Here is a 19143-nt window from a genome sequence, read left to right on the forward strand (position 1 = left end):
ATATATATATATATATATATATATATATATATATATTGAAGTTTTCTTTTTTATTTGTCAAAAAGAAAAATAAACGTTTGAATTTGTACTTGTAGAAAGTCAAAACTTTTAGCAAAAAAAAAAAAATAAAAAACTCTTATATTTTCGTAATTGAAAAACAGAAAGGAAAGATGATTCAAAAAGCACAAGAATTCAAAGGTCTCGGGTTCTGAGAAACTCCTTTGGCCCTTGTCCTCCTCTGAAGCTTTAGGGTTTTTTTTCTCAACGCTCATTTGCCATTGGCCATAAGTGGCATTTCCAAGATAAAACGAACCGCTATTTGACTCTATTCTACGATTTCACATAGTATAGCAATCAATTACTTCTCACTTCCGTTTCAGTGAACCGAAACTTTGAAAAATATCGACATTACTGAGCAACACGGTATGGTGTTTTGATCTTCTGTCTCTTGATTTTATCTCTAGGGTTTTGTTGACAAATTTTGACTTGCCATTTTGAGCATTTCTATTTATTTATTTTTTCTTCGAGAAATATTTTGGATGAACTGAGCTGAGGATAATGATTTTTTTTTTATATAATTTTGTTAATTCCGTAATAATTAGTTCAGAAATTCCATTATTTTTCCTTCATTTTTTTGTTGTTGAATAATGTATACTTTAAATTATGCTAGCTTGACAATTTAGTAGTATTTTTTAACAATTTGATTTTAACTGTATGGCTAGAAATTTTGAGAGGAAAAGAAAATGTCCATTGCTGATGAGCCGCTATATCCCATAGCAGTGCTTATAGACGAACTGAAAAATGATGACATTCAGCTACGATTGAACTCGATACGGAAGTTATCTACGATTGCCCGGGCTCTTGGGGAGGAGAGAACGCGTAGGGAGTTGATACCCTTTTTGGGTGAGAATAATGATGATGATGATGAGGTACTTCTTGCAATGGCTGAAGAGCTGGGGGTGTTTGTTCCTTTTGTCGGCGGAGTGGAACATGCTCATGTGTTGCTCCCACCTTTGGAGACGCTTTGCACTGTTGAGGAAACTTGTGTGAGAGATAAAGCTGTGGAATCACTTTGTAGGATTGGATCACAAATGAGGGAAAGTGATTTGGTTGAATATTTCATTCCTTTGGTGAAGGTCAGATTATACCGTTCCATCGATATGAATGCCTTTGTCATTACCAATTGTTGAACTATGTATTGGTTGGTTGTACTTTATAGTTTCGTAAGTAAAAATTTTCCTTGTTTATGCAGAGTTCCAGTGCCTATTATTCTGATTATGACATTCATTTAGTTTTCTTGGATTTTAACTGTTTCCTGTTAAGTAAACTTGTGAAACCAAAAAGGCTGTTGATTAGTGTATCCGTGTTAAACTGTTTGTTAGAATAATAAGAAGGTTGCTACAAACCCTTACCCTGTTGGGGTTTTGGGAAGGTTAGAGTTATTTTGAGTCTATTGTAGGCTGCCCCTTAATATGCACTTGGTGAGGCTGATTCCACAACTTGAAGTTTTAACCAGGCAGTTAAATGGCTGCAACTCTAACTGTTGCACCAAAGCTGAACTTGTGTTAGAATATCTAGAAAGTATCTCATTATATTGATATTGTATCATAGAATATATTTCAGTATAATAGATAATCTCTTAATTTTTTTGTGATATTGTGTGTATATATCTTGATTAGTTTCCTTATTTGATTTGATTTGGAGTTGGAGTCTAGTACCCAGTATAAATAGGGTTGATTTTGATTTCTCTACCAAAATACTATTAGTTTTCAATGACTTTCACCATACCTTACTTATATTGATCTGCTGCATTTGCGTCAATATCTAACACTCTGCTGGCATTAATTCGTTACATGTTTCTTAAAGCATATGTATTGTATAGTTACTGTTCAATGTCCTGTCATTTTTTAATCTTGTTTCAGAGGTTGGCAGCAGGTGAATGGTTCACTGCTCGAGTGTCTTCATGTGGGCTATTTCACATTGCTTACCCTAGTGCACCGGAAATGTCAAAGACAGAGTTAAGATCAATATACAATCTGTTGTGTCAAGATGACATGCCTATGGTTAGAAGATCTGCTGCATCAAATCTTGGAAAGTTTGCTGCAACTGTTGAATACACTCATTTGAAGGCTGACACTATGTCAATTTTTGAGGATCTCACTAAGGATGGTAGTTGAATACAAATTTTTATTCTTTCTAGATGGATTGATTTGTTTAGTAGATTCAATAATAATTTTTCCTTAGTGCAAGTGGACCTTTTAAATATGTAATTTAACTTAAAACATGCTTCAGATCAAGATTCTGTTAGATTGTTGGCTGTGGAGGGTTGTGCTGCACTTGGGAAGCTGCTGGAGCCACAAGATTGTGTCGCACATATACTACCGGTTATTGTCAACTTCTCACAGGTGCATTTTTAAGAGTGAACTATACTAGTAATGACATAATTATTATTATTTTTTTTCTATTATACTCGAAATTATGTGCTTAACCTAGTGATGTTAAGTCTCTATGATTTATGCTACAAATTTTCTTTGGATTTTTTTGGAACCGAGGATACAAATAAGGAAGATTTTTATAACTGGGATGAAAAGTATGGCAGAGCTCCCCTTTCCCTAGCTAGCTTTGTATTAGGGGAAACTGCCATGGAAGCATGGATTTGATAACACACAATGAAGCCCTCATGCAGTTGAGATTTCTTTTGGGGAGAGCTTAAGGACAAGGTTAAATTTGCCAACCAACATTAGAAACTGTTGAATATAGTAAAAACTATGTATGAGATTAATTTCTCTTGTGTTGAATATAGACATAGGACACTCTATTTATAATAGAAGAGATATAGACTAAGCCAAAATATAAATAAGGAATAATGACAAACTAACTAAAGACAAAATATAAAAATAAGGTAAACATAAGATATCTATCTAAGATATAATATATCTAACACTCCCCCTCAAGCTGGTGCATACAAATAGTATATACCAAGTTACTAATATAATCAATAAAGACATAGAGAAAATATGCTTCTACATTCGAGTGACATCAAATTGTTAATGATTTGCGAAGATGACATCGAAGACGAAATTTTAACCCAGAAGATTCCCCTAAGCAACAAATCTGAGAGGTTGCTCCATATAAATCTCTTATTACAAATCGCCAATGAGGAATGCATTATTGACATCTAGTTGATAAAGAGTGAAAACAGAGGTCGACAAACAACTAACAACAGCTGCAGAGAATAATATTGGACAACACTGGAGTACCATGAAACTTCAACTATGATGACTTTGATGAAGAAGATTACTATCAGTAGTGGACGACCGCCAATAGTAGCGGACAACGACAAACTATAGGGACTAGATTGCAATTAGTAACTGATGGGGGCCTGCAATGCCGGATAACGACAAACTGCAAGGACTAGATTGCCATCAGTAACAGATGGTGGCCTACAGTGGTTGACAACAATAGATTGTAGGGACTAGATTGGACCACATAAAAAGACTTCGCCTCATAGGGAAAGTGGAAATGACGACGCATTGATTACAAACAATGAAAGTGGAGATCTGGCTCTTCAAAAGAATGGTGTCCTTTATTCGTCAAAGCACTTGGAAATAGACTCTCCATAGGGAATGTTGGTGGATAAAGGTAGCGAATAGTGGATACCAGTGAAAAAGACACTAAAAAACTGAAATTAGGATAGCATAATTGAGATACTCAGACACAGGCGTTGAAAGGAAAGATTCTTAGGGTGGCTGGCCGAGACAACCAAAATCGTGTTGTCACTGGTCAAAATTGGAACTCCAATGATGGCAGCCGTAGATAGTGGGACCACTTACAGTGGCGAGTGTAGTGGAAGAGGCGACAAAATTTTTTTTCTCAAAAGAACTTGGCTTTGATACCATGTTGAATACATTAGAAACTGTGTATGGGATTAATCTTCTCTATGTTGAATATACACTTAAGGTACTTTATTTATAATAGAAGAGATATGAGCTAAGTCCAAAATTAAAATAAGAAATAATAATAAACTAATTAAAGATAAAAGATAAACATAAGATATCTATCTAAGATATAATATATCTAACAAAAACCATCATAGATCAAAGTGGGTGATTGGGTATATCTGAAAATGCATGCTCACTGATAAGCATCTATGCCTACAAGGTACCCAAAGCTGTCAGCACACTATTACGACCCATACCTTGTCCTCAGACAAGTGGGAACAATGATTTATTGACTACAACTTCCATATACCTCTTGCATACATCCAGTTTTCCATGTTTCTCAGTTAAAATTAGCTGTTCGGATTCATTAGGTTAAGAAAGAATTGCCCAATGAATTTAAATGGCAAACTTCGGTTTGTTTTCTCCCGCACTTTTTGGGTAGCAGGATTGTACAACATCAAGATGAACCAATACAAGTGTTGGTGCAATGGCAGGAGGGAGGACCGGAGGCGTCTTCATGGGAAGATGTTTCCACAATATGTGATCAGTTTCCAAAGTTCAACCTTGAAGACAAAGTTATTCCAGCTGTAGTGGATAATTATAAATGGGGAATAAGGATAGGGTTTGGAATCCATACCGGAGAAAGAGATTTAAGAATAATTGCAGTTTGCTGTTATGGGACAAGACTTTTGTAAAGTCTATATACAGTCTTATCCCTTGAGGTGTTGGGATAAGAAGGATTGTAGTTTTGTTAACAGGGAATGCTGTGAAAGGAAGATTGTTTTCTTTGTAAACATATGTTGAACAGATTAATTAGGGAACAAACAATCAGTGTTAAAGAGGTTCTATCTATGCTTTCTTGGTGATGTTTGTGCTTTCTGATCAAGGCACCTATCAGTTTTCACCAGATTCTCCATTTTTATTTAATTAATGTACCTTTGATCTGATTTGATCCTGAACAGGATAAGTCGTGGCGTGTGCGATACATGGTTGCAAATCAATTGTATGAGCTTTGTGAAGCTGTAGGCCCTGAACCTACCAGGTATTGTTTCATCCGAGTAGTAAACATGCTGCATATCTATCATATAATTTGTTTATATATTGTGTCAATATATTGTATAGTGATCTGTTTTTAATTAGTTGTAGGGCTGCAGCAGTCATGCTAATGCTTTAAAACCTTAAATGTCAAAACTTGTGATTCCTATACTGTTTTCCTCATATTTACTAAGATCGATATTCAATGTCCTATCGTTTTCTATTGATGTTTCTCAAATTTATATCTTATTACCATTATTTATTATAGAACGGAATTGGTCCCTGCCTATGTGCGGTTGCTTCGAGACAATGAAGCTGAAGTACGGATTGCAGCTGCAGGGAAAGTGACCAAGTTTTGTAGGATTTTAAATCCGGATCTCTCAATTCAGCATATTCTTCCTTGTGTGAAGGTGTGCCTTTCGTTTTGGTCTTGAAATTCATTATTATGAAATTTATATTTACTGGCTAAATTACACTGCAACAACTTTTGCAGGAACTGTCATCAGATTCTTCACAGCATGTTCGCTCTGCTTTGGCTTCAGTGATAATGGGAATGGCTCCGGTGTTAGGAAAAGTATGGCTATCAAATGTCATTCTTTACATTTATTGTGTTCTTAGCTTTGCAAAAAAATCCCATCCATATCGTTCATGCTTAAATATATGGTTGCTTGTCCTTCAAGTTAATAGGTTTTTCTTTTGGTACCTAGTGGCAAGATACTGAAGTCTACTATTTTATGTTTCCCTTTCCTTTTGTTTAAAATGAAGGGTAGACATCATTTAGTGTGAATCACCCGATTGTGATGCATGGGCCTAAAACAACTACGTACTGAAATATCCCCTTTCTAAATATGTAGTTTTATCTTTTGCAAGTTAGTTTGGTGATATAAATGTTGTGGACTTTATTTACATGTGCAATAGTTAACTAGAATCATCCTTTAGGAGGCATTGGTTTTGTTAAGAAGTGTATTTTAAGTCTAATTCAATCTTATAAAACCGGTTTATATGGTGAGGTTTGCACTCACTTATATATTCTAAATTGATCTTATTTCTAGTTGATGTGAGACTTCAAACACATTCTCCTCATGTCAAGGTATATATAATAAACTCAACAAACATCAAATTTCATTAGGATATGGTTCTAACACCATGTTAAGAAGTAGACTTTAAGCTTAATTCAATCTCACAAAGCCGACTTTGTAAGATTGAGTTAGACTTAAAGTCTATTCTTAACATGGTATTATGGGTTAAAGCCATATCCTAGTGAAATTTGATGTTTGTTGAGTCTATTGTATACACCTCGACATGAAGAGGGTGTTTTTGAAGTCTTATAGCAACTAGAGATAAAACCAATTTAAAGTGTATAAATTGGTGCAAACTTCACTTCATAAGCTGGTTTTGTGAGATTAAATTAGACTTAAAGTCCATTTTTTAATAGGTTTCAAGATGTTACAAGAATACTATGACCAAGAGTCTTATTTCTTTTTAAATTTTAAAAATGTTTGTGTATGATTTAATCTTTCACAAAATTATAATGTTTTGAGGGAAAAGTGGGAATGGAAATAGAAATTTATATGTTCTTATTACATATTAACTTCCAATATTCTGAAGACAAAACAACGTATGTACTCCCCACCATGGGCTTGAAATCTAGCATAACATGAATATGCTACTTCATGGGAATCAACAACAGAGTTTAGTGCACTATATATGTATAGTGGCCAACAACATTGCCAAATGTGTAATATAACCTGCGGGAGTTAAAACCTATCTAATATTTTCTCTGTTTCATGTTTGGATTGCGTTTGGTATACCATTCCTCAGTATTTTTAATATTTATTTTATGAACTATCTACTATATGTTTTGTACTTGGCTGGCTATTTTATAGTATCTGTTGGAAGTCTCACATCGACTAGAAATAAAATCAATTTAGAATATATATGTGGTTATATACCTCATCTTACAAGCCAGTTTTGTAAGACTGAGTTAAACTTAAAGTTCACTTTTTAGCATGGTATCAAAGCCATGGATTAAAGCCTATCCTAACAAGATTTGTGTTTGTTGGATATATCATTTCACTCGGTATTGGGCCGCTATCCGATCACTTGTTAATGCCTAATCCCATGCACGAGATGTATATATATCTCAGTGTGAGGGAACTGTGTTGGAAGTCTCACCTCGATTAGAGATAACACCAATTTAGGGTATATATGTGATTGTATACCTCATTTTACAAGCTCGTTTTGTAAAACTGAGTTAGACTTAAAATCCATTCCTGAACCGTCTAATATTTTTTTGGAGACTTATGTTAGTTATAGTGTGTTATGACTTAATACTTTTAATTCTACTAGGTCTGTGACAATGTTGTTTAACCTTCTCTCAAAACTTTGAAGAAACTATCCCTGACTACCTGCTTTTTTTTTTTTTCCTTAATTGCAGGATGCAACAATTGAGCAACTTCTTCCTATTTTTCTTTCCCTTTTGAAGGACGAATTTCCTGATGTGCGCCTAAATATCATAAGCAAGCTTGATCAAGTGAATCAGGTTTGTAATGTATCTGTGATTTATATTTGCAAATTCCTTAATAACTTTTGGCAACCTTATTTCCTTTTTATTTTTTGAATGATGCTGCTAATTCTATAGTGAAGCGTATAATCTTCTTATACCACCTTCTATATAATATATATGCAAAATTAAAGTCATAACGAAATCTACATTTGCAATGATATGTTGATCAAATCTTTGTTGCAGGTCATTGGAATTGATTTATTATCTCAATCTTTGTTACCGGCCATTGTTGAGCTTGCTGAGGATAGGCATTGGAGGGTTCGACTTGCAATAATAGAATATATACCCTTGTTGGCAAGTCAATTGGGTGTTGGTTTTTTTGATGATAAGCTTGGTGCTCTTTGCATGCAGTGGTTACAGGACAAGGTTTGTGGACTCCATTTGATAGTTTGTCCATACTCTGGGAAATCACATTTTCTATTACTATTGTCATTAACCTCCTTATTGTATATGGTAGGTTCATTCAATCCGTGAGGCAGCAGCTAACAACTTGAAGCGCCTAGCTGAAGAATTTGGTCCTGAGTGGGCTATGCAAAACATAATTCCACAGGTTCATATCTTGGCTTTAAATTCTTATTTTAGCATAATACACTATGCCATATGAGTGTATGTGTATTGGGTGGAGGGCGATGTTCTTGTTTCCTCAACTTGTTTCATACTTTGATGGGTACATTTCATTTTTTATAATGTGATGAAATTTTAGAAACCATGAATTGTGAATGAACAAGGAATAGTTTTATGGCCCATTACCAAGATAATTTCACCCTGGCTATTTGGGCACACATCTAGGTCACATTTAATGGTTCAAAACCAATGTTATCAAAATCAATTTTTCTCCAAACTAAACAAACAGGATTGGGTTGGGTCAGTATATACAATTTTGGTGCTTCTAAACTGACCCAAGGATATATGACTACCGGGTTAACAGAATAATTTCTTAAGATAGGTTTTGTTATTGAAATATGCAATGTTATTTTATTAATATTTTCTTTATGTAAGTACCCAACTTTAGGGTTTGGGCTTTAGGCAATTGTGTTACCTTCTTCTGTATCCTATATATGTGCAAGAACACAGAAACTGTATTTCTATCCATCCTATTTGTTCAAGTTGGTATAGAGTGGGGCTACGATCTCACTTAATTTTCTTCATTGTCTCCATCTCCATCTTCATGGTTTGCAAATTATATCAGATCTCTATCTGATGAAACTCAAAGCTGCTCATGCGTCTAAATATGTGAAATCAAATAAAAAATCTTTATGAAGAGTACCAAGAAATTGTGTTATGAGTCTGAGAAATCAATCAATCAAGGTCAATCCTCTTCAACGATAAGTGTGTCAACTACATGAATTTCTCGATACCTCTTGTAACATTTCTTCATTTTCCTAGATTTCTTACCCTAAAATTCCTCATCTCGTTACTATTGCCAATGGACCCAAAGTGGCTTCTCAAGGAGTTGGCCCCCTTCACTAAATTTGAATTCTGATGTTCTGATAAGGGAATCCTGGATACAGGTTGTTGTATGAGAACATGGGAAATATCAAATCTTAGGGCATTGCGATGTAGATTAAGTTGGTTGTCCCATTGACAAGAGATCTACAACATTATAATCTGTATTCCTTGGAGGGAGCCTTATATCTTGGAAAAATAAGAAACAAAGTGTTGTTACTTATAGAAGTTGAGTATAGATCTATGACCCTAGCTATATGTGAACTTGTGTGGATTAAGCAAGTCTTTCAAGAGTTGAAACTTTTGAAAATAAGCTGATAAAGTTATATTGAAAACCAAACAACTCTTCATATTGCCTCGAATCTAGTGTTTTATGAGAAGTAAACATACAACGATTGGTTGTCATTTTGTTAGGGAGAAGTTGTTGTCCAAAGATTTTGTTGCTGTATTTGTCTGCTCTAGTGAACAACTTGCAGACATTCTGACTAAATCTATAAGAGGACATAGGATTCAGTTTATATGTTCCAAGCTCTGTGAATATAATCTATATGCTTTAGCCTGAGAGGAGTGTTGAAATGCAATATTATTTTATTAATATTTCCTTTTGTATGTACCCAGCTTTAGTGTTAGGATTTTAGGCAAGTGTCTTGCCTCATTTTGTATCTTGTACATACTTACATAAATAAGAAACACAACGTTGCAAGAACACTGTTTTTCTATCCATCCTATTTGGTTCAAGTGTTTTAAGTTGAATAAAACTTGGATTTGTGGTTTATTTCAGTCCAAGCTTTTTTCTGTTCTTTGTTAAGTCCTTTTTTTTTACAGTTCCAGAGTAACTTCATATCAAGTTGTTGAGTTTCCCCTCTCCCTTTCCTATGGTCTACAATGCATGTTATGATATTCACTTTTAATATAGTATACCCTTTACGTTTTTAGTAGATCTACCAAGTGTATCGTACAAGTAATGGGTTTTGGCATGTGTGAAACAGGTTCTGGATATGATTGGTAATCCGCATTATTTGTACCGAATGACCATACTTCAATCCATCTCTCTGCTTGCTCCTGTGATGGGACCTGAAATCACTTGTTCAAAATTATTGCCTGTTGTTATTACTGCATCTAAAGACAGGTATTCTAGCTTTTTAAGCGTGGTTATGGTGTTGGGTAATGTTACTACTACCTTTTTAACCGCTCCCTGTTTTATTCCCTATAGAGTACCCAACATTAAGTTCAATGTGGCAAAGGTCTTGGAATCAATCTTCCCCATAGTGGATCAATCTGTAAGCAGCTAAGCATCTCATACTTCTATTGTAGTATAATTATAAACCTTATTGTGCTTTCTGTTTCTATATCTGTGTTCGTTCTTTTTTGTTTTTTGCTTTATTCTGTGAACATAATTTTCATTTAGGTTGTGGAAAAGTCTATCCGACCTAGTCTGGTTGAGCTCAGTGAGGATCCCGATGTTGATGTAAGATTTTTTTCCAATCAAGCACTTCAGGCTATTGATCATGTCATGATGTCTAGCTAGGCTGCAATCTTTACCACACGCATTAGATGGAAGCCTTTTGTGGAGATGTTAATGTTTCCACCTATCGGAATTCTTGTGTTCTACTTGGGTTCTTCTCAGCGATAGTTAAGTGGTTTTGTGAGCTACATCCTAGTAAAAAACGATTTATATGATTTTGTTCCCTTGTATAATTTTATGCTAGTTGTATCATTACTAGGTTCCTTTTGTTGTCAGAGATTAAATTGCTGGTCCTGTGACTGCTAAAATAGGATTTTCAAATGTTAAGGACTCTATATAGGTTAAGTGTGATCAAATCTTAGCTTGTAAAACTGTATTTTTCTGTTAGTTAATTATCTATATTTGCAAAGAGCAAAAATGGCTCATTGTCCCTAACCCCACCGTGTTTTCTAAAATCATACAACGAATGAAAATGCTTTGTAACACAATTTTATGTCCTAATGGACAACCCAAAATATTTCTGTTTTGGATCATAACCCTTTATGTCTGCAGTTATTTTTACTCAATTCCTACCAAAAGTTGGTGTTATTTAGAATTCATACTATTTTTTTAACACAGACTAGGACAAAATATAAATGTAGCGTCATCAAATTTGAAAATATGGCTATTTTTTACATGTGAAAAGAAATTAATTTATTCAGACTGTCTAACTAATAGCATAAAGACCAAGAAAGTTTATTACTTTTAGTTTTAATTGTGTAACTAGTGCTTTAATTTATGTATTAAGTAATGTGAATACTTAAACTGGTGATTGTATTTCAATTAGAAATTTCTTGTATTATGGATAAAAGGGTATGTAAATGTAAAATTATTTGTTTAAATGGACGAAATTGATGTTTACTTTTCAAATTATATTAATATGTAAATATTTTGATAGCTTTTTATTGTTTAATTCTAATGAAAAGGTTATAAAGCTGCAATTTGTTTTCAAACAGATAGAATATACAGTATCGTAATTTTGATAGTGGAGAAGATTAAAAATGTTAAGTTTAATGAATGCTTGCGTATTGATAATAAATTTTGATTTGACATATTTACAAATTAAAGATCGAGATGAAACACAAACTTTAGACAATGCTCTAAACTTTATGATCTGCTCTAGATTGAAGGATAATATCATTGAAAAATAACGTCTGATATGCTTATATGTCTCTAATCAAACCAAGGAATATAGGGAAAACTTTTCAGACAATGACTACATCGTAGTTATGCAGAACTATTTCACTGGAAACATCTAGACTCTAGTTCACCAACTTGAACAGAAGAGTATGATTGGGACTAAACGAGTTTACATAAGCAAGTTAGATGAATTAGGTGATATGAAAACAAAGTTATCTATATAGCGAGAAGGCATAGATTTCATTGGAAATTTGTAACTTTTCCTTGAAAGAAAACTACTAGAATTCTTGCCGACTTTGCTACTAATAAAAGTATTAAATTATATTAGGTGGATGTAAAAATACCTTCTTAAACGGATGAATTGATAAAGAAGTTTTTGTAGAAGTACCTGTTAGGCTTAATAGAAATCATACTTTTCAAACCTGAAAAAGAGTTTTATATGGTGTGAAACAATCTTTCAAAATATTGAAGTGCAACACAATTATTTTCTTTTAGAAAATGATCTTATTTGAGACAAGCACTATGAGTTTTTAAAAAGCATAATAAGTTCAAATTTACATTTATGACATTATCTTTATGTTATAGATTAATGCAAAGTGAATTTGAAACGATTATTATATGAAAGTTAAAATTGTTCTTTAGAACTTCAAATCAAATAAATATATTAAAATATTATCATCCATCACTAGTACAAAAAAGGCATATTATGGCAGGTAAAATGGATATATTATGATAAGTGTTTTAGCGTCATAATTCTGACAATCATAGAAAGTTTGACGTAGAGGAAAAACACGTTGTAATAGGTGCAACCTACTATGACACACTTTCTATCACTTGTTATAATGTATCAGTTTACTATGACATACTTTTAACTATCAGTCATTATATATTCATTTTACTATGACGCAGTTTTGTTTACATGTCATAATACCTCGACTTTTATGACGTAATTATTTTTACATATCATAATATCTTTCATGTTCAATGACATGTATTCGTTCATATGTCATAATACTTGTTATATACAATTAATCTACTATGACATACATTGTTATGTACATCATAAAAACTTATTTTTTTAAAAAGATATTCCTTGTTTTACCATTAATAACTCCCAAATTTTTCATCACTTTATAGTCTTAGAAGTTTATCTTAGTTCATCTTAGTTCTTAATTGTCTAGAATTGAGATATTTCTAAGTTTTTGTCTTAAATCTTGAGTTTTGTAAAAATGTCGTTAATTGTGTGTTTTTAGATGATTAAAATTGTTTTTAAATGAATGGTCATTTGCTCTTTTCTTAATCAAAATACATTCTCAATTAGTAGTAAAAACTCATTCAATCACATGAAAGTTTCTAACTTTAATCAAAGTAAATTCTAAATTAAAATTAAAAACCCTTAGACTCATATGATTGATATGTTATGTAGATTTAACACCCTGTTTACTTGCTATAATGTAAAAATAATTACTTTTACTTAATTAAGAAGCAAAAGACATATATTAGAGTAAATCACAATAAGAATAAAAAGGACAAACAAATTTATTCATCTAAACTCAGAATCCAATTAAGAAATTACAACATAATCAATCCTAGAGGCTTAACACTCAATGGAATGTTAAAATAACATGAAAATAGAAGAAGAGAGTGGAGAACATGAGAGAAGAGAAAGATGATGAAATTTCAACCCCTTAAAGGGTTCCTCAACTCCCCTAATGAGTTTCCTTAAGTTTATTTATATAGAAATTGGATTGAGCTTTGTTTGAGGCTTTTCTATTATTATAATCTTCTTTATGATAATGTAATCTCCTCCAATCATCTTCTAAACAATCCAATATCTTCAAAATATATTTGAATGTTGTGGAGATCTAAAAATATTAAAGAAGATATTTGCTAGATTAAAAAACAAATTTGACAAATTTTATTTTTTGATATTTATTGATATAGTTAAATAAGAAAATTATTTAACAATATCAAATAAAATATCTTAAGATATATTTTTTCCAAATTATTTTTAATCATAAACATTTATCAATTATTAAAGCCCTTTTAGTAGTACAAAAATAGAGAAAACCACAAGATCCAATTTTTGTTGTTTGTTTCCTCTTCTTGGCTTATCCAAATTTCTTCAATTTTTTCATATTATGCTTAGATTGAGTTCGTGTGATCTTTATTATTTGTTATTCTTGGAGTTATCTTTAAGGTGTTATGAAACTTTAACCAATTTATTTTCACACTCAATGAGTCCAACTTTGTTGCAGCTGCACTAACACACCTCAAAATATTCAAAGAACATTTATGCAACTAAAAAATTGTTTTTAACATGTTTTTGTATCTTATGCTAAATAAACCCAATTATAAAATTTTTTAGTTCAAATACAAAATCTAATTAAGAATCCAATTTTAAAGGCCAAATGAGGGCATACATATGTACTCATCATCAGTCAATGTCAAAGACACTTTAAACTTGTATTTGACTTTTCTTATACTCTTGAAGTGGAGATTTAGGTTAAATTCTTGCTTTGGAGAGTCTGCGCCTACTTGGGGTCAAAGGGCATGAGAGAGTTGTCTATATATTATAGAAATTTTCACATAGTGTTATTATCTAGTTGTCATTAGACAATGGTTGTGGTCTTTCTTTGATTTTGGAATTTTTAGATTATATTCTTGTGTTGATCTTATTTATTTAGTAATAGAGTAATTCTTAAGGATAAAAATATTGATGTTTTTCATGACATGTTTTTCTCTATCTAGTCATTAGGAATATGACTATGAGTTGAAAATTTTATATTGAATAGAAATGAAGAAATTTGAGTGATATATAAGAAAAACAAGACTCATAAATATTAAGCTTTAATGTTTTATGTTGGTAGTGGTATCATGTATTTTATATAAATAACTTATACTTCAAAGGTGATTAGTCCCTCCAATCTATCCTAGTACAAAAATTCCAACAATGATATTAGAGTTAGGTTTGTTTTGTATTCAATTTTGATACCCAACCACTGTTAGAGTTCACAAAAATGTGTTGAGATAAATAAGTGAGACAAATATATTCTCTTATGAAAGAAACCCGAGATAAAATCTAATTCACACTTGTAGAGAAGCAATTAGAAATATAAATATAAGCTAAAAGTCTCATATTAAATAAAAATAAAAAATATTAAATGATATATTAAAAAAACAATATCAATAACATATTAAATATTAAATTTTTATATTAATAATAGTGTTTGGTATCTTATATGAACTATTCATACTTCAAAATAGTTAATATCTTCCGTCTATCCTAGCAATAGAAACATAATAGTTGAGTTACTATTTATTTTTATTATTATTTAACATTCTAACATGAGTAATACATTATTTACGAGTATATTTTGATTTACACCTTCTAAAATATTGAATATTATTAAACTAAATAATATTGAATTATATGTAATCCCAAATATAACACTAAAATTTTTAATTTTCAAATTGTATAATTCGAAAACTTTCAAAATCACTCAATTCAAAGTTTTGCTAACAAGATTAGGTTGTTGAAGAATACTTTTAAAAGTTTCTTAAATAGGAGGAAGAAAAAACCTCTATAAAGGTGTCAAGTTTTTGGTAATGGATAATGATTATTTGACATACTTAAATTTTTTATATTTATTTTATATTATTATTACTTATTTTTTATTTTTTTTTTCTTAAAAAAATATAAAACTTATACTTTTATGATATTGTATAGAAATGTGTCATGTCATCATTTTTCAAACAATATTGTTGAGACAAGAGTTGGTAATTGAAATTTTGAACACCAAGTTTCGTAGTAACATCTTCATATGCATTTCCGTTCTTTTCTAATACCTTGTTAATCTCATAAATAAACACGTATCTGGTGGACAAATGTCTGTAATATTGTATAAAATCCACTAAATGTCAGAAGAAAAATCATTAGCAACTTTGGTCAACTACTCTAAACATTAAATATCAAAACTTATATATCATTCAAATGTCAACTACAAACTATCTCCTTTACACGCAACATTGTAAGCAACAAATAAAAAATAGAAACAAATTAAAAGAAAAACTAAGAATAAAATCATAATATATATATATATATATATATATATATATATATATATATATATATATATATATATATATATATATATATGAGGTTTGTTAATTTGTGTAAGAAGGTTTTTTAGTTGGTAAATTTTAAAAAAGTATACTAAATTTTAGGTTACAAAAATGTTTCTCTTAAAAAAGAAAACAACTTTATTGGTCGAGATAAATTATTAGCTTTTATTTTATTTTTAATTTTAAAAAATAATTACCTTTTATTTTAAAAAACAATTACCTTTTAAAAAATATAATGGTTTAGGGTTTAGGATTTAGAATTTATAACCTATCTGGGTTTATAGAACTCGTCTGGATTAAAAAAACAACTATATTTTTATTTTTATTTTAAAAAACAAATACCTTTTAAAAAAATATATAATAAAAAATAATAATTTCTCTCGAATTTTCAATAACTATCTTTTATTTTTTTATTTTAAATTAAATTTTAAAATTATTAAAATACTTTTAGATTTAAAGTTGTTTTATTTTTAATAGAGACATTTTTTAATATAAAACTTATATAAATTAACAATATAAATATATATATATATATATATATATATATATATATATATATATATATATATATATATATATATATATATATATATATATATGATGATGATGAATAGTAAGTTGTAATCCTATTGTTTATTTCAAGATAAGACAATGTAAGTATACTTATAAATGTTTTTTTATCTAAGATTTTTCCTGCATTGAACTAAGATATTACCCCTTATATCTAAAATTTAAGTTATGAGATATATGAATCAATGGCTTTTTCATCATGTTTCAAAAGATAAATACGTGTATTTAACCTACAAAGAAGTAAATAGAAAGTATAGACAACGAGATAAAACAATTGACATAAACAGAAAATGTTTAAACTTAACTTTTATGAGAAGATTTGTGATGAAAATTACTATATAATCAATTATAGATAAAACTATAGTTAAATATTTATGTTAATGTTTTATTTATAATTATATTTTTTTAATAAATAATTAGAATAAATTTAATTATTTTAAATTTTAACAATTTAAAATTAATTTATTTTAATTAAATTTTTATTTATAATTTTTTATTTAATATTTATTTTAAGTATAATTTATATATATATATATATATATATATATATACATATATATATATATATATATATATATATCACTACAACATTTTTTCTCTCATCTCAACCCAATTGAAGGTGGTGGTAATTTGAATATAATTTTTAAAAATTGAAAAAGTTTACTCTTTTATAATCATTTTATATTTATTAATGTGTGTAAAATGAATATAAACTTTGTCACTTTATGTTACTCTTTCCAAATCTCAAAGGTAAAAAATGATTTTATTGTTTTTTATCTTGCACAATGGTTAAAGTTTATTCTAAACGCCTGTAGAAGTTGATTCAGTAATAAAAAAAGGACATAAGGAAATTAAAGAAATAGGTATAGAAGAGATCCTTAGGAGTACAATTATTTCAATTCTAGGTTGTAATCTTACATGTATCCCATACCAATAGAAAAAGAAAAAAGAAACACTTTGTGTAGAAGGGAAAAGGACAATAGAGGGAAATATCTTGTTCTTTAAAAATATAATGAAATGTGGTGTAGATGTGTAAATAATGTATGAAAATTTAATTGATTTATGAAGGTTTTATTTACATGATTTAATTTAAAAATGAAATTTAATAATAATAAGAAGGGAAAATATATAACATATCCTCCAAATGAACGAAGAGCAACAAATTGGATAAGTGAGGAAGGTGAATTAGGGTTAGGCAAAAGTTTTTGATTTTTTTTTTCAATTGAGGCAACAATAGGGATGACAGATTCTTTTTTTGTTAGTTTTGAGAATGAAAATTATTTAAATATCCTTGACCTTAAAACTTAGAATCTATGATAAATGAGGGCATTTTTGTCTACTATAATCCGGTACACATTGTTAAAACGTACCAACTGAAAAACAGGCGTACGCGTGTTAACAAACCCCATATATATATATATATATATATATATATATATATATATATATATATATATATCAATTATAATAATTAGTTTTAAATTGGAATAATTAGCCTTTTTTAGCTAATTCTTGTATATTTACTTTCCCTTTATTTAATTTAATTATTAGTGTTAAATATCAATTATTATAATATTATAATAATTGATATTAAATTGGTGGAGTTTATTCCCTTTTAACTCTTTCCAATCAGTTTATCAATTTGTATATTTATACTATTGCAATCCAATGATCAAATAAGAAATTCATCCAAAAATACTTTTCTATATGGTATCAGACCAGGTTTTCTGATCCTTTTCTACTATGTCTTTGTTGCTGTCGGTGGCCTATGACCACCGCCACCGACGGCCCCCTAAAAGTCTCTTTTTCATCTGATGTCTTCTATCTTCTACTTGTTCATGGATGGTTTGGTCATAAACTTTTTGCCATTCATGATCCTTTATTTGTTTTATCTTCTTCAACACAGGACGTCGATCCTTCATTTTATTTTTGTCTCCCATGGCCAACGACAACTCTTCATCTATTAGCAACCCTCATGAGCCATCAAAACCATTCACTTGCATCACCCTTAGCAGTGTCACCAAGCTTCTACCCTCAAATTACCTCACTTGAAAACTTCAAGTTGAAGTTATTCTTGATGGCTATGATCTTCTCAAATATCCAGATGGATCCTTTCCTACACCGCTGATGACGATCTCCACCACCGTTGTACCTCTAACTCCGAATCCTGCTTATCAAACCTGCGTCGACAGGACTGTCTTATACCTCAAGCAGTTAACGGAGTGTCTCCACACAATGTCTAAAGATGTAGATTGGGCGTTCCTCAACTAAAGCATAACACAAAGCATTTCTGCTTCATCCTCGGTTTGACTCATTACTATTCAAGATCGTCCAACTTGCGAGAGGATATCAATTATAATAATTAGTTTTAAATTGGAATAATTAGCCTTTATTAGCTAATTGTTGTATATTTACTTTCCCTTTATTTAATTTAATTATTAGTGTTAAATATCAATTATTATAATTGATATTATAATAATTGATATTAAATTGGTGGAGTTTATTCCTTTTTAACTCTTTTCAATTAGGTTATCAACTTTTATATTTATACTATTGCAATCCAATGATCAAATAAGAAATTCATCCAAAAATACTTTTCTATAAAATATATATATATATATATATATATATATATATATATATATATATAAAGTTATTTCATTGATAACTTTTTAAATACATTAATTTAATAAAAAAAATGTAATCATATCAAATCCATTATAACTTGTCCATTTATTTCTCTTTGCTATTCATTTTATGAAGTCAATTTCGTTTTAGTTCTTGGTATTTTTTTTATTATTTTAGGATCTTTCAGG

General features: G+C 30.2%; 1 protein-coding gene across 1 annotated transcript; it reads left to right on the top strand.

Annotated features, from left to right (window-relative positions):
• The first annotated feature begins 156 nt into the window (after window positions 1-156).
• LOC106777711 (serine/threonine-protein phosphatase 2A 65 kDa regulatory subunit A beta isoform) lies at window positions 157-10871 on the top strand. The gene is made up of 13 exons (XM_014665423.2): window positions 157-423; window positions 723-1136; window positions 1923-2169; window positions 2293-2405; window positions 4904-4983; window positions 5245-5386; window positions 5470-5550; window positions 7414-7518; window positions 7726-7908; window positions 8000-8092; window positions 9978-10117; window positions 10202-10268; window positions 10397-10871. The coding sequence occupies exons 2-13, from the start codon at window positions 744-746 to the stop codon at window positions 10514-10516; spliced, it is 1764 nt and encodes a 587-aa protein (XP_014520909.1). The 5' UTR covers window positions 157-423; window positions 723-743; the 3' UTR covers window positions 10517-10871.
• The last annotated feature ends 8272 nt before the right edge of the window (window positions 10872-19143 follow it).

Source organism: Vigna radiata, chromosome 11 (genome assembly GCF_000741045.1).
Source record: "Vigna radiata var. radiata cultivar VC1973A chromosome 11, Vradiata_ver6, whole genome shotgun sequence".
In the NCBI taxonomy this organism is placed as follows: domain Eukaryota; kingdom Viridiplantae; phylum Streptophyta; class Magnoliopsida; order Fabales; family Fabaceae; genus Vigna; species Vigna radiata.

What these genes read in the sequence shown, in the direction of transcription:
- LOC106777711 (XM_014665423.2), top strand. Translation starts at nt 744, where the DNA reads ATGTCCATTGCTGATGAGCCGCTATATCCCATAGCAGTGCTTATAGAC. An exon ending in GTAGGCCCTGAACCTACCAG is followed by an intron (nt 4,984 to 5,244) that starts GTATTGTTTCAT and finishes TATTTATTATAG; the next exon opens with AACGGAATTGGTCCCTGCCT. An exon ending in TGCAAAACATAATTCCACAG is followed by an intron (nt 8,093 to 9,977) that starts GTTCATATCTTG and finishes TGTGTGAAACAG; the next exon opens with GTTCTGGATATGATTGGTAA.